Source organism: Rhinoderma darwinii, chromosome 3 (assembly GCF_050947455.1).
Source record: "Rhinoderma darwinii isolate aRhiDar2 chromosome 3, aRhiDar2.hap1, whole genome shotgun sequence".
Classification (NCBI taxonomy): domain Eukaryota; kingdom Metazoa; phylum Chordata; class Amphibia; order Anura; family Rhinodermatidae; genus Rhinoderma; species Rhinoderma darwinii.
Genome location: NC_134689.1, coordinates 419,292,661 through 419,313,903, shown reverse-complemented (window position 1 = coordinate 419,313,903; position 21,243 = coordinate 419,292,661). Strand labels below are relative to the sequence as shown.

The 21,243-nt window shown below is 42.1% G+C and overlaps 2 protein-coding genes across 2 annotated transcripts; both read right to left on the bottom strand.

The window, feature by feature from the left end:
* LOC142748441 (zona pellucida sperm-binding protein 3-like) lies at positions 1–8,891 on the bottom strand. Its single transcript, XM_075855540.1, has 8 exons — positions 8,448–8,891; positions 7,527–7,645; positions 1,979–2,082; positions 1,724–1,901; positions 1,533–1,653; positions 1,001–1,092; positions 748–881; positions 1–242 (listed from the first exon to the last, which is right to left on the bottom strand). The coding sequence occupies exons 1-8, from the start codon at positions 8,889–8,891 to the stop codon at positions 1–3; spliced, it is 1,434 nt and encodes a 477-aa protein (XP_075711655.1).
* Positions 8,892–15,034: 6,143 nt separating this feature from the next.
* LOC142750289 (zona pellucida sperm-binding protein 3-like) lies at positions 15,035–18,773 on the bottom strand. The gene is made up of 8 exons (XM_075859277.1): positions 18,285–18,773; positions 17,936–18,051; positions 17,546–17,649; positions 17,293–17,470; positions 17,103–17,223; positions 16,586–16,677; positions 16,018–16,151; positions 15,035–15,300 (listed from the first exon to the last, which is right to left on the bottom strand). The coding sequence occupies exons 1-8, from the start codon at positions 18,771–18,773 to the stop codon at positions 15,056–15,058; spliced, it is 1,479 nt and encodes a 492-aa protein (XP_075715392.1). The 3' UTR covers positions 15,035–15,055.
* Between the last annotated feature and the right edge of the window lie 2,470 nt (positions 18,774–21,243).

Below are 21,243 nucleotides of genomic sequence, written 5' to 3'. Positions count from 1 at the left end.
CTATACAGAGTCTTTGTGGGAGAACCTGTTAAGAAGACATTTTCCAACCATAGTAAGACCAACAGCAACAACTACTGAACTGACAGACCCGATGGCCACCAGCACCCACAGCTGTAGAGGTTCATGTCCTGCAGTCATTCTGGAAGCATCAGTGTGTGCTGCTCCGGAGATCTGGTTAGGCTTGTTTCCAGTCACTAGAAGAGGACCAAGTGTGGCCAGGACATGTTTCTCTTGATGAGAACCTGGTGGAACAATGAAGAATTTTAGACCAAGCAATCACAGCAACAATATATTATGATCTATACTGAAACCGAGATCACGTACAAGCGTGGTCACCAACAGTTACAAGCTGCTAAAGCACATGGAGCATTAGTTTTGTGTTTGTCAAAGCATACTGAGAGTTGTAGTCTTAATACCTGGAGACCAGAAGGATGGACACCAGTCATCTAGCCCAACACAAAAGTTTGCATAGAGGTCAAGGCTGTGGAGAATGTATTCTACCAAATCAAAGTTTTACACATTGAGATAGAGATTAGGCTATGATGTAATTATACTTGAGCTAGTTTGGCAGCTATGTGACTCCACCTTATAAGTAACCTATAGAATTATGACTAGGAGGCTCAGGGATAGATCATGTACCTCAAACAGCAGATTCAGCTAGTGCCCAAACCAATTCATAGTCTTTGTGCAGCACTAACATCTAGGTTCTTCATTCTAATTAGGGAGGTCTAAGGACAATGAACTCACCAACAGCTCTCTTCCCAATTCCTCTTGGCCTTCCGAGGGAAGAGCCCCATGTCATTCTCTGGCCTGAAGCAGTGGCACAGTTCCTGGTGGTGCAGCACTGGCAGATTCCACTTGATCCTTCCATAGGTGACCAACTAGAAGAGACCAAGAGTCAACCAAGACTTCCAGCCATTGAATAACACATACCACTGTTGTCCAAGACACCACCAGGTGTTGTGCTGCCAAGACACTCTCCCTCTGTATGTGGTCTTACCTGCTGGTAGCCTTGTTGTAGGAGCACGCCTTGTTCACTGGATCAGGGGTCTGGTTGATGTCGGCAGCTCTCAGAGAACACGTGATATAGATCTAGGAAACATTTACAGTTCACTATGGTAAATGTCAGCTTTGACATGGTCACTTTTCTAAGACCCTCTACTTGGTCCTCATATCCTCCCCCTTTCGTAGTAACTTTAGAAGCTGTAAGTCATTAGATTTTAGGGATTTAGGTCACATCCATAAGTTCCGATAAACCCTACTGAGTGTGGGAGATTTGTGGAAGTTTACAGTCCTTTATAGGTTGCTAAAAAAAAAAAAAAGTCCATGATCATGGGCCCCCCCCTCAAAGACCAAGCATGGAAAATAAGTTCTAAACATGTTCACCAGTTGTGTATGCAATTCAGCCCCTTTGCTCCATTGAAGTAAACCGTGTGGGGCCATTTTATTTTTTTGCAATGGCAACCAGGTTTTTCTTTTCCTCAAAAGAAAGTTACACGTTGGCCTAATATGGTTTAAGTAAAAGCCCTCACCGTAGAGACATCACTGTCCGTGAACCTGAAGGCATCAACCATGAAGCGGAGCTTGTCAGCTTGTGGTCTTGGGGAGACAAAGACTGAGGAGGAATCTTCTTGCATACCATCCATCAAGCACCTGTAGGACAGATTTGGTTTAGATCATGGGCTCCTTGAAGATTAGTACAGGATTGATGATAGAAACTCACCCATTGTTAGAGATGATCTCATAACGAGGATTGGAGGTCACATCTGGAGTAATGGTGGCCACACAGCTGTCAACAAACAGGGTCATCGGGACATGGTTCTGAACATCCAAAGAGGCTTCAATGTAGAACATGTCACCAAGCTGGAAGACCAGTGATGGACGGGGAGCACTCCAGTCCCCTGAAGATAAAATACTGGGGTATTAGCATAGGTCAGGAGTCTCTGCACCACTACCCTACTGCTGGAAAGAGACTTACCAGTCATTAGCTGCAAGGAGAAGACCAGCCGCTCTTCTGTGGTCACCGTGGTACTGAATGGAATCCATGTTGGCTGGACTGCTTTGCTGCTCACATTGCCATGTCTAAAGGGAGTTTAAAAGAAGCCCTGAAGGAGGTTTACTAGAAAAAAAAAACAAAAAAAAAACACGCAAGCGCAATGGCCCACAGGACATGTTCAAAGTACTCAGTGGTCATGAAATGGAGACTAGCCACTTGACGTGAAAGACCTAACTACTTACAGAGCAAGAAAAACTGGCACAGCCATGGAGGTAGTCAGCTACAGTTGACCATGACACCTTAGGGTAGGTGCACCCGTAGTGTTTTCAGCAGTTTTTCAGGCCGTAAAAACCGGAAGCAGAACGCCTCCAAACATCTGCCTATTGATTTCAATGGGAAAAACAGCATTCTGTTCCGACTGGGCATTTTTTACGTGGCAGTTTATCAAAACGGCCGTGTAAAAAAAAAAACTGCCACAAAATAGTAGTGAATGTCACTTCATCAGTTTTTGGGAGCAGTTTCATAGACTATAGAAAAACAGCTCCAAAAACAGCCGTTAAAAACGTGACGGATTAAAAAAAAAAAAACTTCAAAGGGAAAACAGCTCCTGATTTTCTCTTGAAAACAGCTCTGTATTTGTGTGCACATACCCTAAGCATCTATCTTGAAATGGATAACCGGTTCCAACCTTGTTCAGGCAAATGAAATTTCAATAGTTCAGATTGGAGTGGTCTTCAAGAGGTCATAAAAGGAAGGTCAATGTCAGAAGTCTGCCCTTTGTTGCAGAGAGGCAAAAATCTACTATCAGAAGTGTCTCCTGGAACAGAAAAATTGCAAGCTCGGCCGAGTGGGTGCACATGGAAATAGCCGAAAATGTATCTGGCCAAAATCTAGTAGTCATGTGTATGGTCAGCTTTAGTGATTGCTGTCTTCTAAGAGTGGTTGAGGACACAGAGAGCTCCTTAAAACTATTCCTAAGGGTATGTGCACACACTAATTACGTCCGTATTTGACGGACGTATTTCGGCCGCAAGTCCCGGACCGAACACAGTGCAGGGAGCCGGGCTCCTAGCATCATACTTATGTACGACTCTAGGAGTCCCTGCCTCCCCGTGGAACTACTGTCCCGTACTGAAAACATGATTACAGTACGGGACAGTTGTCCTGCAGCGAGGCAGGGACTCCTAGCATCGTACATAAGTATGATGCTAGGAGCCCGGCTCCCTGCACTGTGTTCGGTCCGGTACTTGCGGCCGAAATACGTCCGTCAATTATGGACGTAACAAAAATAGTGTGAAGGAAAGGCAGATCCAGCACTCCAATGATTAAAAATTCAGTTTTATTAGGTCATGTTTAAAAGGGATAAAACAACAATCCCGGGACCACGCTTACGCGTTTCAGACCACTAGGGTCCTTAATCATAGCTTGCTCTAAGCAGATAAAATTCACAAATATATAGTCAAGAAAATCTATCATGTGATCAATTTGGGCTGGGTTTAAACATTTTAACCCTATCCAATCAGTACCAAAACTTGTGTCGTAGTTTCCTCTTGGTGTTTGAAATCATAGAATTATATTATAGGAGTAATCTATATTCTCACAAATAGCGCAAAAATAAATGACTGTCACAACAGAAGGAAAAAATTACATACATCAAGTGAGTGTATATACATCTCTTAGTTACATTTCCTTGACAAAAGCCTGGTATGTTAGTAGACTAATTAATTTAGATATCAGGTGTGCATTGACGTCAAACATGATTGTAGGGTGTTTTACTTATAAGCGGTTACAAAAATGTAGATATATGTTCGTAAATGACAAACTGTTGTCATAATATTTTGCTGTTAAGAATGACAAAAACATTAAACATCAAGAACAATTAACAATCATTGTTAGTATGGAGTTAACTTTGTAAAAAATATATATTGTTCTGAAATGAATAAACCTCCTAGTTTTTCAAAAGCAAAAGAGCAAAAAAGCGAAATTAACGCACCTCCGTTTTGTCTCGATCATTATATACAATAATAAGTGCATGGTATCTACTGAGAAAATGAGTATAATTCAAATAGAAGAAATGTTGGTAGAAAAATAGAATAACTACCGCAGACAGTGGAATGTAACCACGGTATCGTGTGCGTGTGTATATGTCCTATTCATATGAACTCCGTGGTGCTGAATGAACAGCTCCAATTATTTGTTTAAATGTATTTATAAGAGTACTGATTTTGAAATAAAAAATAAGAGATGGATTTTGTTTTGTTTTAATGGATATGTATGGACATCCTATTATATAGTTTGCTTAAAATATGATATAATGAAAAAATGTAGAAATGGCTTTTCTAAATAAAAAACAATCTTTTTAACTGTGTCAAAGATGCATTATTATGGTTACAACAGAAGTGTGTCATGCAACAGTAACAATTTACAAATATTAGTGATCAATATAATCCAATTTACAGCCATTAGTGATCAAGATAATATAAAGTAAATTTAAATTTACTGGTGTACTAAGGAACAGAGATTTTTCTCATATTTCGATCAATGGAAATGTATATATATATAACAATTCTTCAGTATTATTAAACAAAAAAAAAAAAAAAAAATTTTTGAACAAGTGTATTCTAAATGTTGAGACATATTTATGATCTGAAATTAAATTGATTTAAACATATCAATTTATTTTTTTAGAGCAATTAGTTCAAGTATTATACATGTTTTTGAATTGCCTGTCACTGCTGTCTCCGTGGTGCTGAAAGGACAGCTCCCCTGTGAGACTATTAACAGAGATACTGACAATAGACGGAAAAACAGCGTGTGATCTAAAAAAGTTTATAGATATTTTAACATAGTATAGTTAAACTAGAGTGAAGTATTGAGTCCATGATGTTAAACAGAGAGTTTCACTTGATAATTCTTTTGAAGAAAACTGAAACAATTTTAATTATGAATAAATTTTTTTGTACGTTAGTGTTTACTAATATACTTTAGTTTGACTTGGATGTAATATTGATATAGATAACAATTTGATAGTGACACTATTTATGATTTAATCATAGATTTAGAACTATGGTGAATTTAAAGATATGTTTTGAGAAAGATATGTTTCGAATTATTTTAGTAAATATACATTAAATCATTCCTATAATTCATGCCCTCGGGAAAGCGAGTGTCTAGTTTCAAAATCCATAGCGCTTCTCTATTGAGCAAAAGTTTTCTCCAATTTCCCCCTCTTTTTGGACAGTATACTCTTTCCAAACCACAAACTTTAAATGAACTAATATTTCCTTGATGTGTCTCTCGGAAATGTTTCGCCGCTCCTGAAACATTGATTTTATTCAAGTTCTTGATATCTGCTATATGTTCAGCTATTCTCTTTTTTAAAGGTCTTATAGTGCATCCTACATATTGCTTGTTGCAGGTATTACAAGATATAACATATACCACATATGTAGTGTTACAATTAATAAAAGATTTTATAGAAAAAGAGATTTTAGTTGAAAAGGATGTTAAATTGTTGGAAATCATCATGTATTGACAAATGGTACATCTGTTGCCTCCACATTTACATGAACCTGTGTACTTTAGCCATGTGTTCGTTTTATCAGAGGTTTTTGGAAAGATGCTAGGTGAAATTTTGTTACCTATTGTGGTTGAATTTCTGGCCACAAAGTTACAACCTGTTCTTAAAATTTTCCTGAGATCCTGATCTTTGTCCAAAATTGGTAGATATCGTTTCATAATGGATATTATTTTATTATACTCGTTACTGTAAGGAGTGGAGAAAGTTAAAGATTTAGTTTGGTGATTGCTTCTTTTGGGGTTTTTTATTTTAGGACACAATAGTTCAGATCTGGATTTAGCGGTTACTTTATTTTTTGCTTTTTGCAATATTTGTTTGGAATAGCCCCGTGTCATGAGTCTATTGTCAATGACATTGCATTCAGCAAGAAAATCAGAACTATGGGTGCAAATTCGTTTTGCACGTGTATATTCTCCTATTGGAAGATTATTAATGACATGTTTTGGATGTGCACTCGACGCATGTAGGATTGAATTACCAGAAGTAGGTTTACGGTATAAACTACTAACAATATTAGGTTCTGAAGAGTCACCCGTTAGTGTGATATCAAGAAAGGATAAAGATGTTAAATTTTTATTGTATGTGAACTTAAGATTATCTTCATTATTGTTTATATATATTACAAAGTCCTCAATTTCTCTATATGGACCTGACCAGATGATCAATATATCATCAATAAAACGACCATAGTAATGTATATTATTTGCAAATGGATTAGAATTATTATAGATGTAACGTTCTTCCCACCAAGTTACATATATATTAGCTAATGAAGGGGAAAACTTAGCCCCCATAGAGCATCCCAAACTTTGCAAATAAAAGGAATTATCAAACAAAAAATAATTATGTTTTAATAGATGGAAAGTGACACTAAGAATATACTCTTTAAGATCGTCTGAATAGTTAGTATATTTTTGTAGTTGGTCACTAAGGGCTATAATGGCTTTATCATGTGGAATGGATGAGTATAAAGCATGTTTAATGTTTTTGTCATTCTTAACAGCAAAATATTATGACAACAGTTTGTCATTTACGAACATATATCTACATTTTTGTAACCGCTTATAAGTAAAACACCCTACAATCATGTTTGACGTCAATGCACACCTGATATCTAAATTAATTAGTCTACTAACATACCAGGCTTTTGTCAAGGAAATGTAACTAAGAGATGTATATACACTCACTTGATGTATGTAATTTTTTCCTTCTGTTGTGACAGTCATTTATTTTTGCGCTATTTGTGAGAATATAGATTACTCCTATAATATAATTCTATGATTTCAAACACCAAGAGGAAACTACGACACAAGTTTTGGTACTGATTGGATAGGGTTAAAATGTTTAAACCCAGCCCAAATTGATCACATGATAGATTTTCTTGACTATATATTTGTGAATTTTATCTGCTTAGAGCAAGCTATGATTAAGGACCCTAGTGGTCTGAAACGCGTAAGCGTGGTCCCGGGATTGTTGTTTTATCCCTTTTAAACATGACCTAATAAAACTGAATTTTTAATCATTGGAGTGCTGGATCTGCCTTTCCTTCACACTATTTTTGTTACCAAAACCTGCTGTCGACACAGGATTAAGCTCAGGAGGATCTACGAGCACCCACAGCTTTTTGGATTCTTATGCCTATTCAGGCATCAATCAAGCTTTACACAAAACGCATGAAAAAAACGCATTGGAAAAACGCAACTTGGTTATGAGGTGAGCAAAACTTGAGGTACAAGCTTTTTTCACTTTTCAATTATGGACGTAATTAGTGTGTGCACATACCCTAACACTTCTCAAGAAGAGTAACTCAACCAGTCTGAAGGATCTCATGGACCATTGCCTTTGTAGACTACCAAATTGGCTTTTAAAGAGGGTTTCAAGGAATTGCTTACTAGTTTAAGCCATCAAAAACAGGATGCCTGTAGAGACAGCCTACTGGTATTGACTCACCTCGGGTAGTAACACTGGATGGGAACCACAGCAGAGTTGGACCTAATAATTGGCACCATGCTGGAGGAAGTGGGGGTGTAGCGTAGGTTGGACGTGTAGATCAGCCAGTCGGAGGTCATCTTAAAGAAGACATCACAAGATTAGTCAACTGTATTATACTTCAGGAAATGGGAGGGTGGTATCTGGAGGAGCTTCATACTAAAAGTGTGGGTGTTCTCTTTAATAGAAAGATGTACAAGAACAAGCTCCTCAGTACTACATTATATTTACTGCCATCTCGCAGAAAGCTACAGATCACACAGAGATGGAAGGTGACAAATGTTGACTAGAATTCAATATCCTGTGTATACGAGCACTTGTGTTACCGACTACAGATGTAGCAGAGCTGTGTGGGTCTCGGATATTCATGGCATTTTGTAGAAAACAGGCAAACACTGCATTAAGAAGACCCTCTTGACTATAGTGCCCGAATACCAAAGAAACTTAGCTCAGCTACATCTGTTCTAGGTATTACTGACCATAGTCACGGCCCACGATTGCGGGCACACACTGTCACCAGGCCACATTTTCAGGCTGTGCTCCCATACAAAGTATGGGATCACAGCCCGTAAAAAACAAAGCAGGACATGCTCCATAATTCCCGATACGGAAAGGTGTCCGCAGCCAATAGAACTGGGCAGGTCCATAATTGCAGACCGTATAATGGAGATTTTTTTATGGTTGTGTGCATGGTGCCTAAGAATCTAATACATTGCATGATCTCTGTCATAACAGCAGCTCCATACCTAGACTCCACCTACATTATGTCCCACCATATGCAATTACATCATACAAAAGATTCAGCCCACGTGAACAACACGTAAGGCAAGAAACATGAGACATTTTACAAACTTCTGTGTTTAAGATTACTACTGCACTTACCTCCAGGCTGTTCCCACATTCTTGAAGGCCATTTGCAAAAACCACAGTAGTATCTGTAGTCTGCAGTCCAGGTCGGCAGGAGCCCAGGGTCAGGTCTGAGGGCTTCACCAGCTTTCCATTCCCATAGAAGTCTCTGGTCACCATCACCACCAGCCTGTCCTCACCGCACTGCACACTGATAGGGGAGTTTGGAGATTGTGTAAGCTGTCGTGGCTGAAGTTCTCCAATATACCTGGAGCCCCATCCAGTCTGAACTGGAGACCAAGGGTTTCCTCTAGGAGAGCCCACTCCAGACATAGGTTGTCCAAGTCCTCTAGAAGATCCCCATTCAGGCTGATAATCCCTCCACCTAGGGTCTGACTGGCGCCTAACCAAGGAACTGCTAAAGCCTGATCCATAGAGAAGAACCACTAACAACCAACTCCACCTGACCCACAGCTCCATCCTGACTGCAGACGAAGTAACACAAGGAGAGAGTGGAGGAAGCAGGACTTTATACTCCACCCATCACATAGTCATACCTTCACATGGAGCAGAAATTTATACTCCACCCATCACATAGTCATACCTCCACATGGAGCAGAACTTTATACTCCACCCATCACATAGTCACACCTTCACATGGAGCTGAACTTTATACTCCACCCATCATATAGTCATACCTTCACATGGAGCAGAACTTTATACTCCCCCCATCTCATAGTTATACCTTCACAAGGAGCAGAACTTTATACTCCACCCATCACATAGTCATCTCTCCTCCTGACACCTCATTATTCTCAGCTGAGCACTTCTCTCATTAGTGGAAACCAAGACACAAGTACAAGGAGGTCAAGATAAAAGTGATTGACAGGCCAAGATGGGAGAAGTTGGGGTATATTCACACGGTGCAGTTTCGGTGCGATCCTGAAACGGTGAAACCTTCGGCAATAGATTTCTCGGGACATAAATGGTTGTTTATTGTTTTGTATTCGGTATAAAATCACCTATTTAGATAGAAGACGCAACGTGATCAACTGGTGTTGGTAACTGGATGACGGATCGGACACACAATACTGCATTCACAAAAGGGAAAAACAAACGCAAGCGATTTCAACCAGAACGAACCGGAAAAAGTAATGTCCTCTCTGAACATGACGGAGGTAACATGACGACACCGCACAAGGATGACCATGAAACTCCCTGCGGGAATTAAAGTCACTCGGGGAGATGTAACAAAAGAAAGTTTTTGACTCGGATTCCGCAATGCAAACATGGTGGACTTCCACGCGAGGATTAATTCCTTTCAGTGGGGCTAATCCGCACCGAGATTCATGGCACATAAACTCGAAATCCCTTAAAAATTTGCATCGTGTTTTTTGCTAGAATTTTGGTAATCAAAAAAAAGATTAACGTTTTGTACCCTAATAAAAGTCGCAGGTCTTCTACAGCTTTGGGTGTTTTTACTTTTTTTGCAGTGACATTGGTAATTGTTTTTGAGTTTTTTCTCTGTCATCGTTTTCTCCACTTTTTTTGGAGTGATTTTGGTAAATGGGCAAAACTGCGCCAATCTTTTTAAACCATGGTATATGTTGGGAAATCCTCCTGACACATAGCTCCGACATACACTGCAATTGCACATGTAGTTGCCACAGATTATTTTTTTTCCCCTTTTTTATGGGTCTATTTACACAGCGCAGTTTTGATGCAGTTTTTGATGCTTTTTTTAAGCCAAAGCCAGGAGTCAATCTAGAAAGGATAAAAAGGTCTAAAAAAAAACAAGACTAATGCATCTACTTTCCTTTGTGTCCATTTCTGTGTGTGGCTCAAAAAACTGTCAAAAAACATATGCCTGAAAATGACAAATGTAAACATACCCTAACCTGGCCAAAAACACACACACAAAAGCCTCGGCCCTTGAAGGGGAGGAGTCTATCCAAATATGCCCCAAAATGGGTGTTTTGGGATGGTTTGTTGGCGGAGCGGCAAGGGGCGTACAGTGTCCCGCAAATCGTGATTCAAACGTTGGGACGTCTGCGAAGACCTACGTTTTCTGTGCAATTTTTTTAAAGCCAAAGTCAGGAGTGGATATAAAACGAAGGAAACGTATAAAGACTGGTGTCTCCTCTTTTTCGTATCCACTCCTTTTTTTGGCTCAAAAATACGCTTGTGCGAATCCAGCTTGAGGCCCAGGGACGTAGCTATAGGGGGGCAGAGGTTACAGTCACACCTGGTGCCTTAGGGGGCCCAATTGCTCCCCAGCCACAGAGGAGGAGGACACAGTACTACGAATAGAACATGATGGTCGGGGCCCTGGTACAGATATTGTATCGAGGCCCAGGAGCCTTACGTTACACTTTTGCGAAGGCCGTTTTCACACGAGCGTAATACGGGCGCATCCCTATAAAGCAACGGCCCAAACTCACAGCCTCATAGGGATATTGCAGTCGTAATACAGGTCCATTACACCCGTGTGAGAACGGCCTCGTTGTATATTTACTCATACAAAAAGGTCAGCCTTGTCAATAGTTCTTGTGATTCAAGTTGCAGCCTGCCCCATGACCTCTTGTATCATCTCACGTGAATTCAGATGTAACATACCCATCACTGGGTAAACGCACCACAGAGGTAACCAATGCTGCTGCCACGGGGCCCCTGGAGAGCGGGTGCTGCTTTTGGGTGATGAGAACCTGTTAAGGAATCCCTTCTCCATAGGCAATACAGTGTTAGGGAACAAGGGCGTGGGTTTGAAGGGACAAGAAAGGTGTTGGGGCCACAAGATCCTATGTGGTTACTCGGCCTCATAAGGGAAGGCCCCATTTTCATCTTTATTATGGGCCCCCCTCTCTTCTTTGTACACCATGGAGGGGCTTTATCTGCACCTGCACAAAATCAGGCGCAAATGATGGTTCTAGGAACAGCTGGAAATGCATAAAGTCTTGTGAGGTCGCACTTCACATTTTGGGATATTATGCGAGGAATGTAGAGGTACTACACAAAAACTGCATCAAAAAGTTGCGCGATTCCAGCCTAAGATTGCATTTACATGAGAAGATTTTGGCCGGGCAGAGAAGGAGAAAACAGAGGAGCTGGGCCACCTCATTGTTATGGTCTTGGTCCACACCACCACCACCTCATCAAACCATCCTTCCAACATTCATCAACAATGATCAGAGGTGTCTATATAGGAGAAGGGCCCCGTACCTAACCTCAAAATGGGCTCCACTCCTTTTTCTCCTGTTCTTGCACTGGTCCATGTCAGCACTTCAGACCCCCTATTGGAGGGAAGGGTGGTATGGCCCTCAGGCTGGATCCCTTCTACTCGGTTTGCAAATGAAGATGAATCCAGAGGTTTACACCTCCACATAGGCCCTTTAGTCATTGCATGCGCTCTTCATGATGTTGTACTGTTGGATATTGGAGGTAGAGAAAATCATGGAATAATAGTTCTCCTTAAGCCAGGGATAGAGCACGGCTTAAATTCCATCTGGAGTTGGTCATATAACTTCAGGGACCTCTATGTCACATTGAAGCCTCGGATCACACTCCATAAATATAAGAGGAAAGTTGCTCTTTTTAGATACAATTCCACTTTAAAAAGCTCAGACTGTGAAGGGTTAATAAGGATAACTCTGGTCACCCATGTATATTGTCTGAGCTGGCCCAATATTTCCTATATACAATATGCAGGGATAGACATACAACCCAGGGCCCCTGTGCATGAATGTGGGGGCCCGTTCCTGCCAGCAAAAAAACGGTAAATTACATCCTGGTATTAAAAAAAAAAATTCTCCACAAAATAGATGAATTAGTCATAAGAACTATAGTCTAGGAAAGCAAATGTGTTACTGGTAACATCTGTGGAGATCTAGGGCAGTCAAGGGGTTAAGAACAACATCCCTGGTGGGCTAGTATAGTGAAGGGGATGAGGATATCCCTGGTGGGCTGGGGCAGTGATGGAGCGAATAGTAATATCCCTGGTGGTCTAGGGCAGTGAAGGGTTATGGTTAATATGTGGTGGTCTTAGGCAGTGAAGAGGTTACAGCTTACATCCGTGATGGTCTAGGGTAGTGAAGGGTAATTGGAAACAGTGAAGAGATTAAGGATAACATTTGTGGTCAGGGGCAGTGAAGGAGTTAACATTTCTAGAGCGCTCAGGCAGGGAAGGGGTTAATACTATTGACTGGGAGGATGCATTTTCTGTGTAAGCCGTGAGACCGAACAGCGGGAATGAGAGAAGCCGCACGCCGGTGGGCACAGCGGGTCCCGGTGAAAATTTGACATGTCTGTCCCGGTTACTACATATAAGATACCAGTGTCACCCCCTATTTTGGATTTAGCAGCTTTTCCTTACACCACAATTCTCTAGTCCTGAGACTCCGGTAAGAGTACTTTGACGCGGATACACTGAAACAAAGCCTGAGCTGTGTAAGAAGGACCAAGCCTGAGCTTTTCAGAATCGGTTTCTATTTACTGCCAGAAAGCAAGGCTGTTAACGGTATTGGCAAACAACCATTTATGACAGGGCTGATCATCTTCCTCTAGATTGACATGACCCACATTACAGCGGGGTGGCTATGTCGGATTATCGACCCACATCACCGACCAAAAGAATCTACGGTTTTCCCCAACGCACACTAGCGGTCAGGAGACCGACAAATCTAACTCAGTGGTCACCCCTAGAGAATACCGCCGCTCCCACCCACCGAAGGAGTCTTATCCAGAGGAACACTAGAGAAGAAGACTCAGGGTGGAGCACAGATTTTATATCCTCTATAGTGGGAGGAGCTTTCTCTTGTGCTCACTGCTGCCCCCTGCTGAGTAGCGAACATTATGAGATGCTAAGGAGGGCGTTAAAGGAACACGACACATGAGAACAATTGATCTTATAAATAGTGGTCAACTATAGGCCATACAGCCATTGTCAGAAAATAAAATATATATATATATATATATATATATATATATATAAGGCTGCCAAATGTTTAGCCTATGTCTGTAGCATAGCTCTAGTAGAACATAGAAACACTAACTAATTCATACTGGGGGGGGGGGGGGAGTAAGTACACTCATTCTACAACACCTTTAATTGTAATGCTACCCCTATATACAAGATTACTATAATATGGCTCCTATATACAAGGATATAACTACTATAATACTGCCACCTATATACAAGATTACTATATTACTGCCCCCTATATACAAGACTATAACTACTATAATACTGCCCACTATATACAAGAATATAAACTACTATAATACTGCTCCCTATATACAAGAATATAACTACTATAATACTGCCCCTATATACAAGAATATAACTACTATAATACTGCCCCTATATACAAGAATATAACTACTATAATACTGCTCCTATATACAAGAATATAACTACTATAATACTGCTCCTATATACAAGAATAACACTACTATAATACTGCCCCCTATATACAAGAATAACACTACTATAATACTGCTCCCTATATACAGGAATATAACTACTATAATACTGCCTCCTATATACAAGAATATAACTACTATAATACTGCCCCCTATATACAGGAATATAACTACTATAATACTGCCCCCTATATACAAGACTATAACTACTATAATACTGCCCCTATATACAAGAATAACTACTATAATACTGCTCCTTATATACTAGAATATAACTACTATAATACCGCTCCTATGTACAAGAATATAACTACTATAATACTGCTCCTTATATACTAGAATATAACTACTATAATACTGCCCCTATATACAAGAATATAACTACTATAATACTGCCCCTATATACAAGAATATAACTACTATAATACTGCCCCCTATATACAAGAATATAACTACTATAATACTGCCCCCTATATACAAGAATATAACTACTATAATACTGTCCCCTATACACAAGAATATAACTACTATAATACTGCCCCTATATACAAGACTATAACTACTATAATACTGCCCACTATATGTAAATATATAAAACCCATTGAGCTAGGATACCTAGAGAAGGTTGATTGTAACTTTTAGCATCTTATAACATTAAGGCCGGATTTACACGAGCGTGGGCATTTTGCACGTGCAAAAGGCACTTCACAGCTCCGTGTGTCATCAGCATATGATGCGTGATTTTCACGCAGCTGCCATCAATATGACACGGTTTGTAAACAGAAAACCACGTGGTGCTTTTGTTTACATTTATCGTTTTTACTGCTGTTGCGCGAATCACGCGCGTCCCACGGAAGTGCTTCCGTGTGATTTTCACGCACCCATTGACTTCAATGGGTGCGTGATGCTCAAAATACGCACAAAGAACGGACATGTCGTGAGTTTTACGCAGCAGACTCACGCTGCGTAATAATCACGGAACTGTCTGCACGGCCCCATTGACTAACATAGGTCCGTGCGAGGGGCGTGAAAATCTCGCGCGTTGCACGGACTTATATCACGTTCGTCTGAATTAGCCCTAACAGAAGGAGTCTTCAGTAGAAGACATGTACTAGCTCACAATAGTGTGAAGACCACCATAGAAGAGTTGCTATTTTAGTAGATTAGACCACGTTCTAGTAATAGAAGAGACAGTTACCATAAGATGTGTGGTAAGAACTTTTATTTTATAGAGCTTCTTGGGGTGAGAACCTCTTTACAACATATCTTCCAACTACAGCAAGAGCGACAGCTACAACAACCACACTGACAAAACCGATGGCCACCAACATCCACAGCTCTAGGGGTCGGGACTCTCTGGTGACCCTGGAAGCCTGTACACGTTCTGCAATGGGTTCCTGGTGGTTCTTCTCAGCGCTGATGATCAACAGAGGCCCCAGAGTGTTCATAGCATGTTCTTCTGGATGAAGACCTGTAGGCAAGACATTTTAGTAAGATCATAGTCCCTATGCTACATGGAGCATCTTCAAGGAGCATTGACACTAGATCCCATGGATGGCAGCCATACTTAAACCACTTCCCCCCCCCCCCCCCACCCAAAACGTGTGCTTAGGATTTACTGCAATACAGCAGTTAGGTTGGTCATGTTAGATCGTGGTCATAGACTACCTGTGCTATGTAGACCATGACTACCGCAAAAGTAGAGAAAAAAAAAAACTTTTGGACAAGACAAAGCTTTCAAGATCGAAATAACAGTTTTAAGCTTGCTTCTATTCCCCTTCGTCTAAGGCTGGGTTCACACGACCTATTTTCAGACGTAAATGAGGCGTTTTATGCCTCGATTTACGTTTGAAAACACGGCTCCAATACGTCGGCAAACATCTGCCCATTCATTTGAATGGGTTTGCCGACGTGCTGTGCCGACGACCTGTCATTTACGAGTCGCTGTCAAACGACGGCGCGTAAAAAAGACGGCTCGTCAAAAGAAGAAGTGCAGGACACTAGATGTAATTTGAGCCGTTTTTCATTGATTCCAACGAACAGCTCCAAATTACGGCTGTAATTGACGCCTCGCAAAACGTGAGTACATGCAATTACGTCTGAAATTACGGAGCAGTTTTCTCCTGAAACCAGCTCTGTAATATCAGACGTAAATGAAGTTATCGTGTGCACATACCCTTATACTCACCGATTTCTCTCTTTCCAATGCCTCTTGACCCACCAAAGACAGTGCTCCATCTTCTGTTCTGGCCAAGAGTGGCGGCACAGTTCTGGGACTCACAGCAGCGGCAGATGTCATTGGAGCCCTCAACAGCAGACCAGCTAGAGAAAAACAAAAAAAAAAAACACACTAGTCAGCAAATGACTATAGTAAAAGGTCAGGGTTCTACCCTTACAGTAAACAATCTTGCTGCATCTGATGGGACTACAGCCTCAACCCCCTTCTGCACCGGTCAAGAGTGTCCTCAACTCTCAAACCACCAATGGCTTGTAAATTGGTCCAACGATCTACCAAGAACTGGGTCCTTACTCCTTAGAGGACATCAATGGTGCCATTTGTTTGGAGATCTAACATGTCAGGAGATGTAAGGTGCATTTCTTGGCATGTTTGTAAAAATTTCAAAGTTTATCAAGCAGTACAGGCCATGAAGTTGGGCAGGCTTGACTACCAAGACCAGGCTTTTCTACAGACCACATTACTCCAAAGTCAGACAGACTGTATACAGGTACTACAAGAACATTACAAGTCTACTTACCTTCTAGAAGCCTTGTTATAAGAGCATGCCTTGTTCGTTGGGTTAGGTGGCTGGTTGACCTCTGCAGCTCTTAGAGAACAGGTGATATAGACCTAGGAAGAGACAGTATAAGGGTATGTTCACACGCATACTCAAAAACGTCTGAAAATACAGCTGTTAAGGAAAACCTGCTCCTGATTTCAGCTGTTTTTTAAGCCACTAACGTTTTGCGAGCCGTTTTCAATAGAGTCTGAAAAACTGCTCCAAAAACAGCTGAAGTGACCTGCACTTTTTGCAGCTGCTTTTTTACGTGGCCGTTTTGAAAAACGGGCGCGAAAAAAAACGGCCAGTCGGAACAGAACACCGTTTTTTCCCCATTGAAGTCAGTGGGCAGATGTTTGGAGGTGCTCTGCTTCCGATTTTTCAGCCATTTTTCGGGACGTTTACGGCTGAAAACACTCCATGTGAACATACCCAAGGAGGTAAGAGGACTACATCGCTTCCTGAAAAGTTAAATCAGCTATATGGAGTCTATTACCGTAGATGCATCTGTCCCAGTGAACCGGAAAGCATCAACCATGAATTGGATCTTATCTGATTGAGATCTTGGAGATCTGAAGGCTGAAGAGGAGTCATCTTGAGTCCCATCCATCAGGCACCTAAGCAAGGATTAAGTAGTTAGCAAAGTATCAAGCCTGGAGACAAACCCAACTCAAATCACAACTTACCCATTGAAGGCTACGATTTCATAACGAGGGTTGGAGTTGACATCGGATGTAGTGGTGGCCATGCAGCTGTCAACGAATAGGGTCATGGGGATGTGATTTTCAGTTTCCACAGAGGCCTCTATGTTAAAGACGTCTCCAAGCTGGAAGACCGAGGAAGATCTACGACCACTCCAGTCATCTGCAACATTGCCAGTAGTGGTGAGATGAACCAAACATGGGAGAGTCATCCACAGTCTACCGCCACCCAACTTACCACTCATCAGATACATAGAGAAGGCCAACCTCTCTTCCATAGAGACTGTAGTACTAAACGGAAGCCATGTTGGTTTGATTGCCTTGCTGCTCACATTGCCATGACTACAACAAAAACAAAAAGGAAAAAGTCTCAACCTAATGGTTCTAAGATCTAGACTTCTACTGTTGGCCAATGAACACCATGTCTTAAGTTCCATTTCTCCCCTTTACCGAGACACACTAGGGCAGGAAAAGTTCTATAGTGTCAGCATCTCCACAGTACTGGAATTACAGGCATTGAATAGGGTAATGTAGAACATCCAGCAATAGGACGACAACATTCCAATATAGAGTAGGCTTGCGAGGGTAGCGTAACCAAACACACCAGATACAGCTAGCATAGACTCACCGGGGGTAATAGCAGAGGATAGGAACCATAGCAGGACTAGACCTTATTATGACAGGGTTGCTGGAAGCTGGGTCATAGTTCAACATTGTTCTGTAGATCAAGAAGTCTGGGGTCATCTGTGAACATAGGAGAAAAATGAACCCGGGCTAGTCACCACGCGTAGCATACTAGACACTAGTCACATCTAAAAAGGGTTTTTCAAAAAAACTCTTCTGGCAGCAGTTCTGATAAGACATCTAACCACTCAGCCAAGACCCCATAACACTTAAAGAAAATGGAGAACTCCTAGAACACAGACTGTGCATTGTATGGTTACTATCCTGAATATTACCCACTGCCATGTTCTCACCTGCAAGCTGCTCCCACAGGCCTGGACATCATTATTAAAGACTACCATGGTGTCTGAACTCTGAAATCCAGGCACACAAGAACCTAAGCTCAGATCTGAGGCCTTCAACAGGTTGCCATTCCCATAGAAGTCTTTCAGCACCATCACCACCATCTTGTCCTCACCACACTGCACACTAATAGGGGAGTTTGGATGTTGTACAAGTTGCCGTGGTTGAACTTCTCCACCAGGATACCTGGAGCCCCATCCAGACTGAGCACCTCTCAAAGCCCCAAAACCAGACACTAACTGTCCAGGAGACCAAGGGTTTCCTCTAGGAGAGCCCACACCAGATGGAGATTGTCCAAGTCCTCTAGAAGATCCCCATCCAGGCTGATAATCCCTCCACCAAGCATCTGACTGGCGCCGGCGTCTAACCAAGGAACTGCTAAAGCCTGGTCCACAGAGAAAACCCACAAAGAACCAACTCCACCTGACCCACAGCTCCATCCTGACTGCAGAGCAAGTAATACAAGGAAAGAACGGAGGAAGCAGAACTTTATACTCCACCCATCACATAGTCACACCTTCACATGGAGCAGAACTTTATACTCCACCCATCACATAGTCATCACTCCACCTGACGCCTCATTATACCCAGCTGAGCACTGCCTGCTGAGTGTAGAGATCATCACATCCATGCCACCCCATAGACTCAGACCCTATGCACACGACCGTAGATTTCGTCCGTAATTACAGACCCATTAATTTCTATGGAGGACGGAGACCTTCCCGTATATTTACGGGATGGTGTTTGTGCCGTAGAAACCTTACGTAAAAAATAGGACATGTCCTATTTTTTTATTTTACGGACCGCACTCCCTTACTTTATAATGGGAGCACGGCCCACAAATGCGGCCGGCCGTGCCCGTAATTACGGATTGTGATTGCGGGCACGGTTGTGCGCATGGAGCCTTAGGCTGGGTTCCCACAGTGCAGATTTGCTACAGATTCTGCCTGCATTTTGTAAGCCAAAACCAGAATTGGATCCAGGAGAGCCGCCCTATAAGGCCTTCCTTTATATATTTCTTCGGTTCCGTTCCTGGTTTTAGCTTAAAAAATGCACGCAAAATCTACAGCAAACCCGCACTGTGGGAACCCAGCCGTAGGGAAGGTTCACACGCAAACTCAAAAACATCTGAAAATACGGAGCTGTTTTTAAGGGAAAACAGCTCCTGATAATCAGATGTTTTTTAAGCCACTCGCGATTTTCGTGGCGTTGTTTATGGCCGTTTTTGGACCTGTTTTCAATAGTCTATGAAAAACGGCTCCAAAAACGTCCCAAGAAGTGACCTCCACATCTTTTTCGCGTCCGTTTTTTTATGTGGCCGTTCTTTTAAATGGATGTGTAAAAAAACGGCCCATCGGAACTCAATGGGCAGATGTTTGGAGGCGTTCTGCTTCCGACTTTTTGGCCGTTTTTCGGGGGTTTACGGCCTGAAAAATGGCCGAAAATAGGCCGTGTGAACATACTCTGAAAACCCCATGCGATTTGGTCCGTTTTTTAATGCGGTTGCGGTAAAAACATGTAATTTTTTTTTACGCTGTTTCTGCGCAAAAGTAGCGTCGGGTAGCAACACACAGGTTAGCCCCATTCAATGTGGCCAATCTGTATTTAGAAACGCTGCACTTTTTAGGGTGATTTAGAAGAAAATTTTGGGCTGCGCGATATAAAACGCATAAAAAATTGCGGCAAAGATGCAGGCAGTTTTTGCCTGTGCGGTTTTTACCGGTGAAGCATATATATTTTACATGATTTCCGCGTTGGAATTCACGTGAATTCTGCTTGTAAAAAGTTTTTTATACAGGACGGAATTTTCAGCGCACGGAAATTGAAAACCGCGTTGCTTAAAATAAAGTTCTTAACGCTGTTTCTGAGTGAAAATAGCGTCGGGTAGCTACACGCAAGTAATTTTAGGGTTAATCTGGGGTCAGCTAAGGATTTCGGAAAAATGCTCCTTGTTGCGTTTACATGAGTTTGTTTTTGGCCACGCATTAAAAAAACTTCTGGAAAATTGCGTGATGTTATACCACGAATGGCCGCATTTTTGTGTTGCGGTTTTCACCTGTACGGATTTTACAAATAAAACTGTAAAATAAATTATAAAGGCCTCATGCACATGGCCGTGCCCGTAATCACGCCCCGTGATTGCGGGCATGTCCGTCCGCCGATGGCCGCGGACAGCCACCCCCATTTTTGGCTCGGAATCTCATACGGGTCGTAATTACGGGCACGGTCATGTGCATGGAGCCTAAGGCACACGAGCGTAAAAAAATCTCTGCAATTGCAGACCGTAAGGGTATGTGCACACACACTAATTACGTCCGTAATTGACGGACGTATTTCGGCCGCAAGTCCCGGACCGAACACAGTGCAGGGAGCCAGTACGTGACAGTTGTCCTGCAGCGAGGCAGGGACTCCTAGCGTCGTACATAAGTATGATGCTAGGAGCCCGGCTCCCTGCACTGTGTTCGGTCCGGTACTTGCGGCCGAAATACGTTCCGTCCATTACGGACGTAATTAGTGTGTGTGCACATACCCTAATACGTATCACTACGGAAGGGTGTCCGTGCCGTAGAACCGTGCCGGGAATTATGGAGCATGTCCTACTTTTCGTATTTTATGGGCCGTACACCCATACTTTGTGATTACGGGCACGCTCATGTGCATGAGGCCTAAGGCCCCATGCACACGACCGTATTTTCATCCATCCGTAATATACGCATATACGGAACGGTATCCGCAAATACGGTCAGTAGTGCATCCGGATATACGAATCCGCAAAATGAGGAAGAAAACCATGAATGATATGCAACATCCGCAAACTTGCCGTCGCCTAGCATCGTTTTCGTAATTACAGACGGGTACGAGTGCACATCCGTAGACGTCCGTGATTACGGAAGCGCCCATAGACTTCTA

Coding starts and splice junctions, on each gene's coding strand:
- LOC142748441 (XM_075855540.1), bottom strand. CDS start 8,891: ATGGAGCTGTGGGTCAGGTGGAGTTGGTTGTTAGTGGTTCTTCTCTAT. Junction 1,093..1,532: donor CGGACAGTGATGTCTCTACG/GTGAGGGCTTTT, acceptor AATGTTTCCTAG/ATCTATATCACGTGTTCTCT. Junction 243..747: donor AATTGGGAAGAGAGCTGTTG/GTGAGTTCATTG, acceptor TTGTTCCACCAG/GTTCTCATCAAGAGAAACAT.
- LOC142750289 (XM_075859277.1), bottom strand. CDS start 18,773: ATGGAGCTGTGGGTCAGGTGGAGTTGGTTCTTTGTGGGTTTTCTCTGT. Junction 18,052..18,284: donor CCTGTGGGAGCAGCTTGCAG/GTGAGAACATGG, acceptor CTATGTTCACAG/ATGACCCCAGACTTCTTGAT. Junction 17,471..17,545: donor CTCTATGTATCTGATGAGTG/GTAAGTTGGGTG, acceptor GCAATGTTGCAG/ATGACTGGAGTGGTCGTAGA.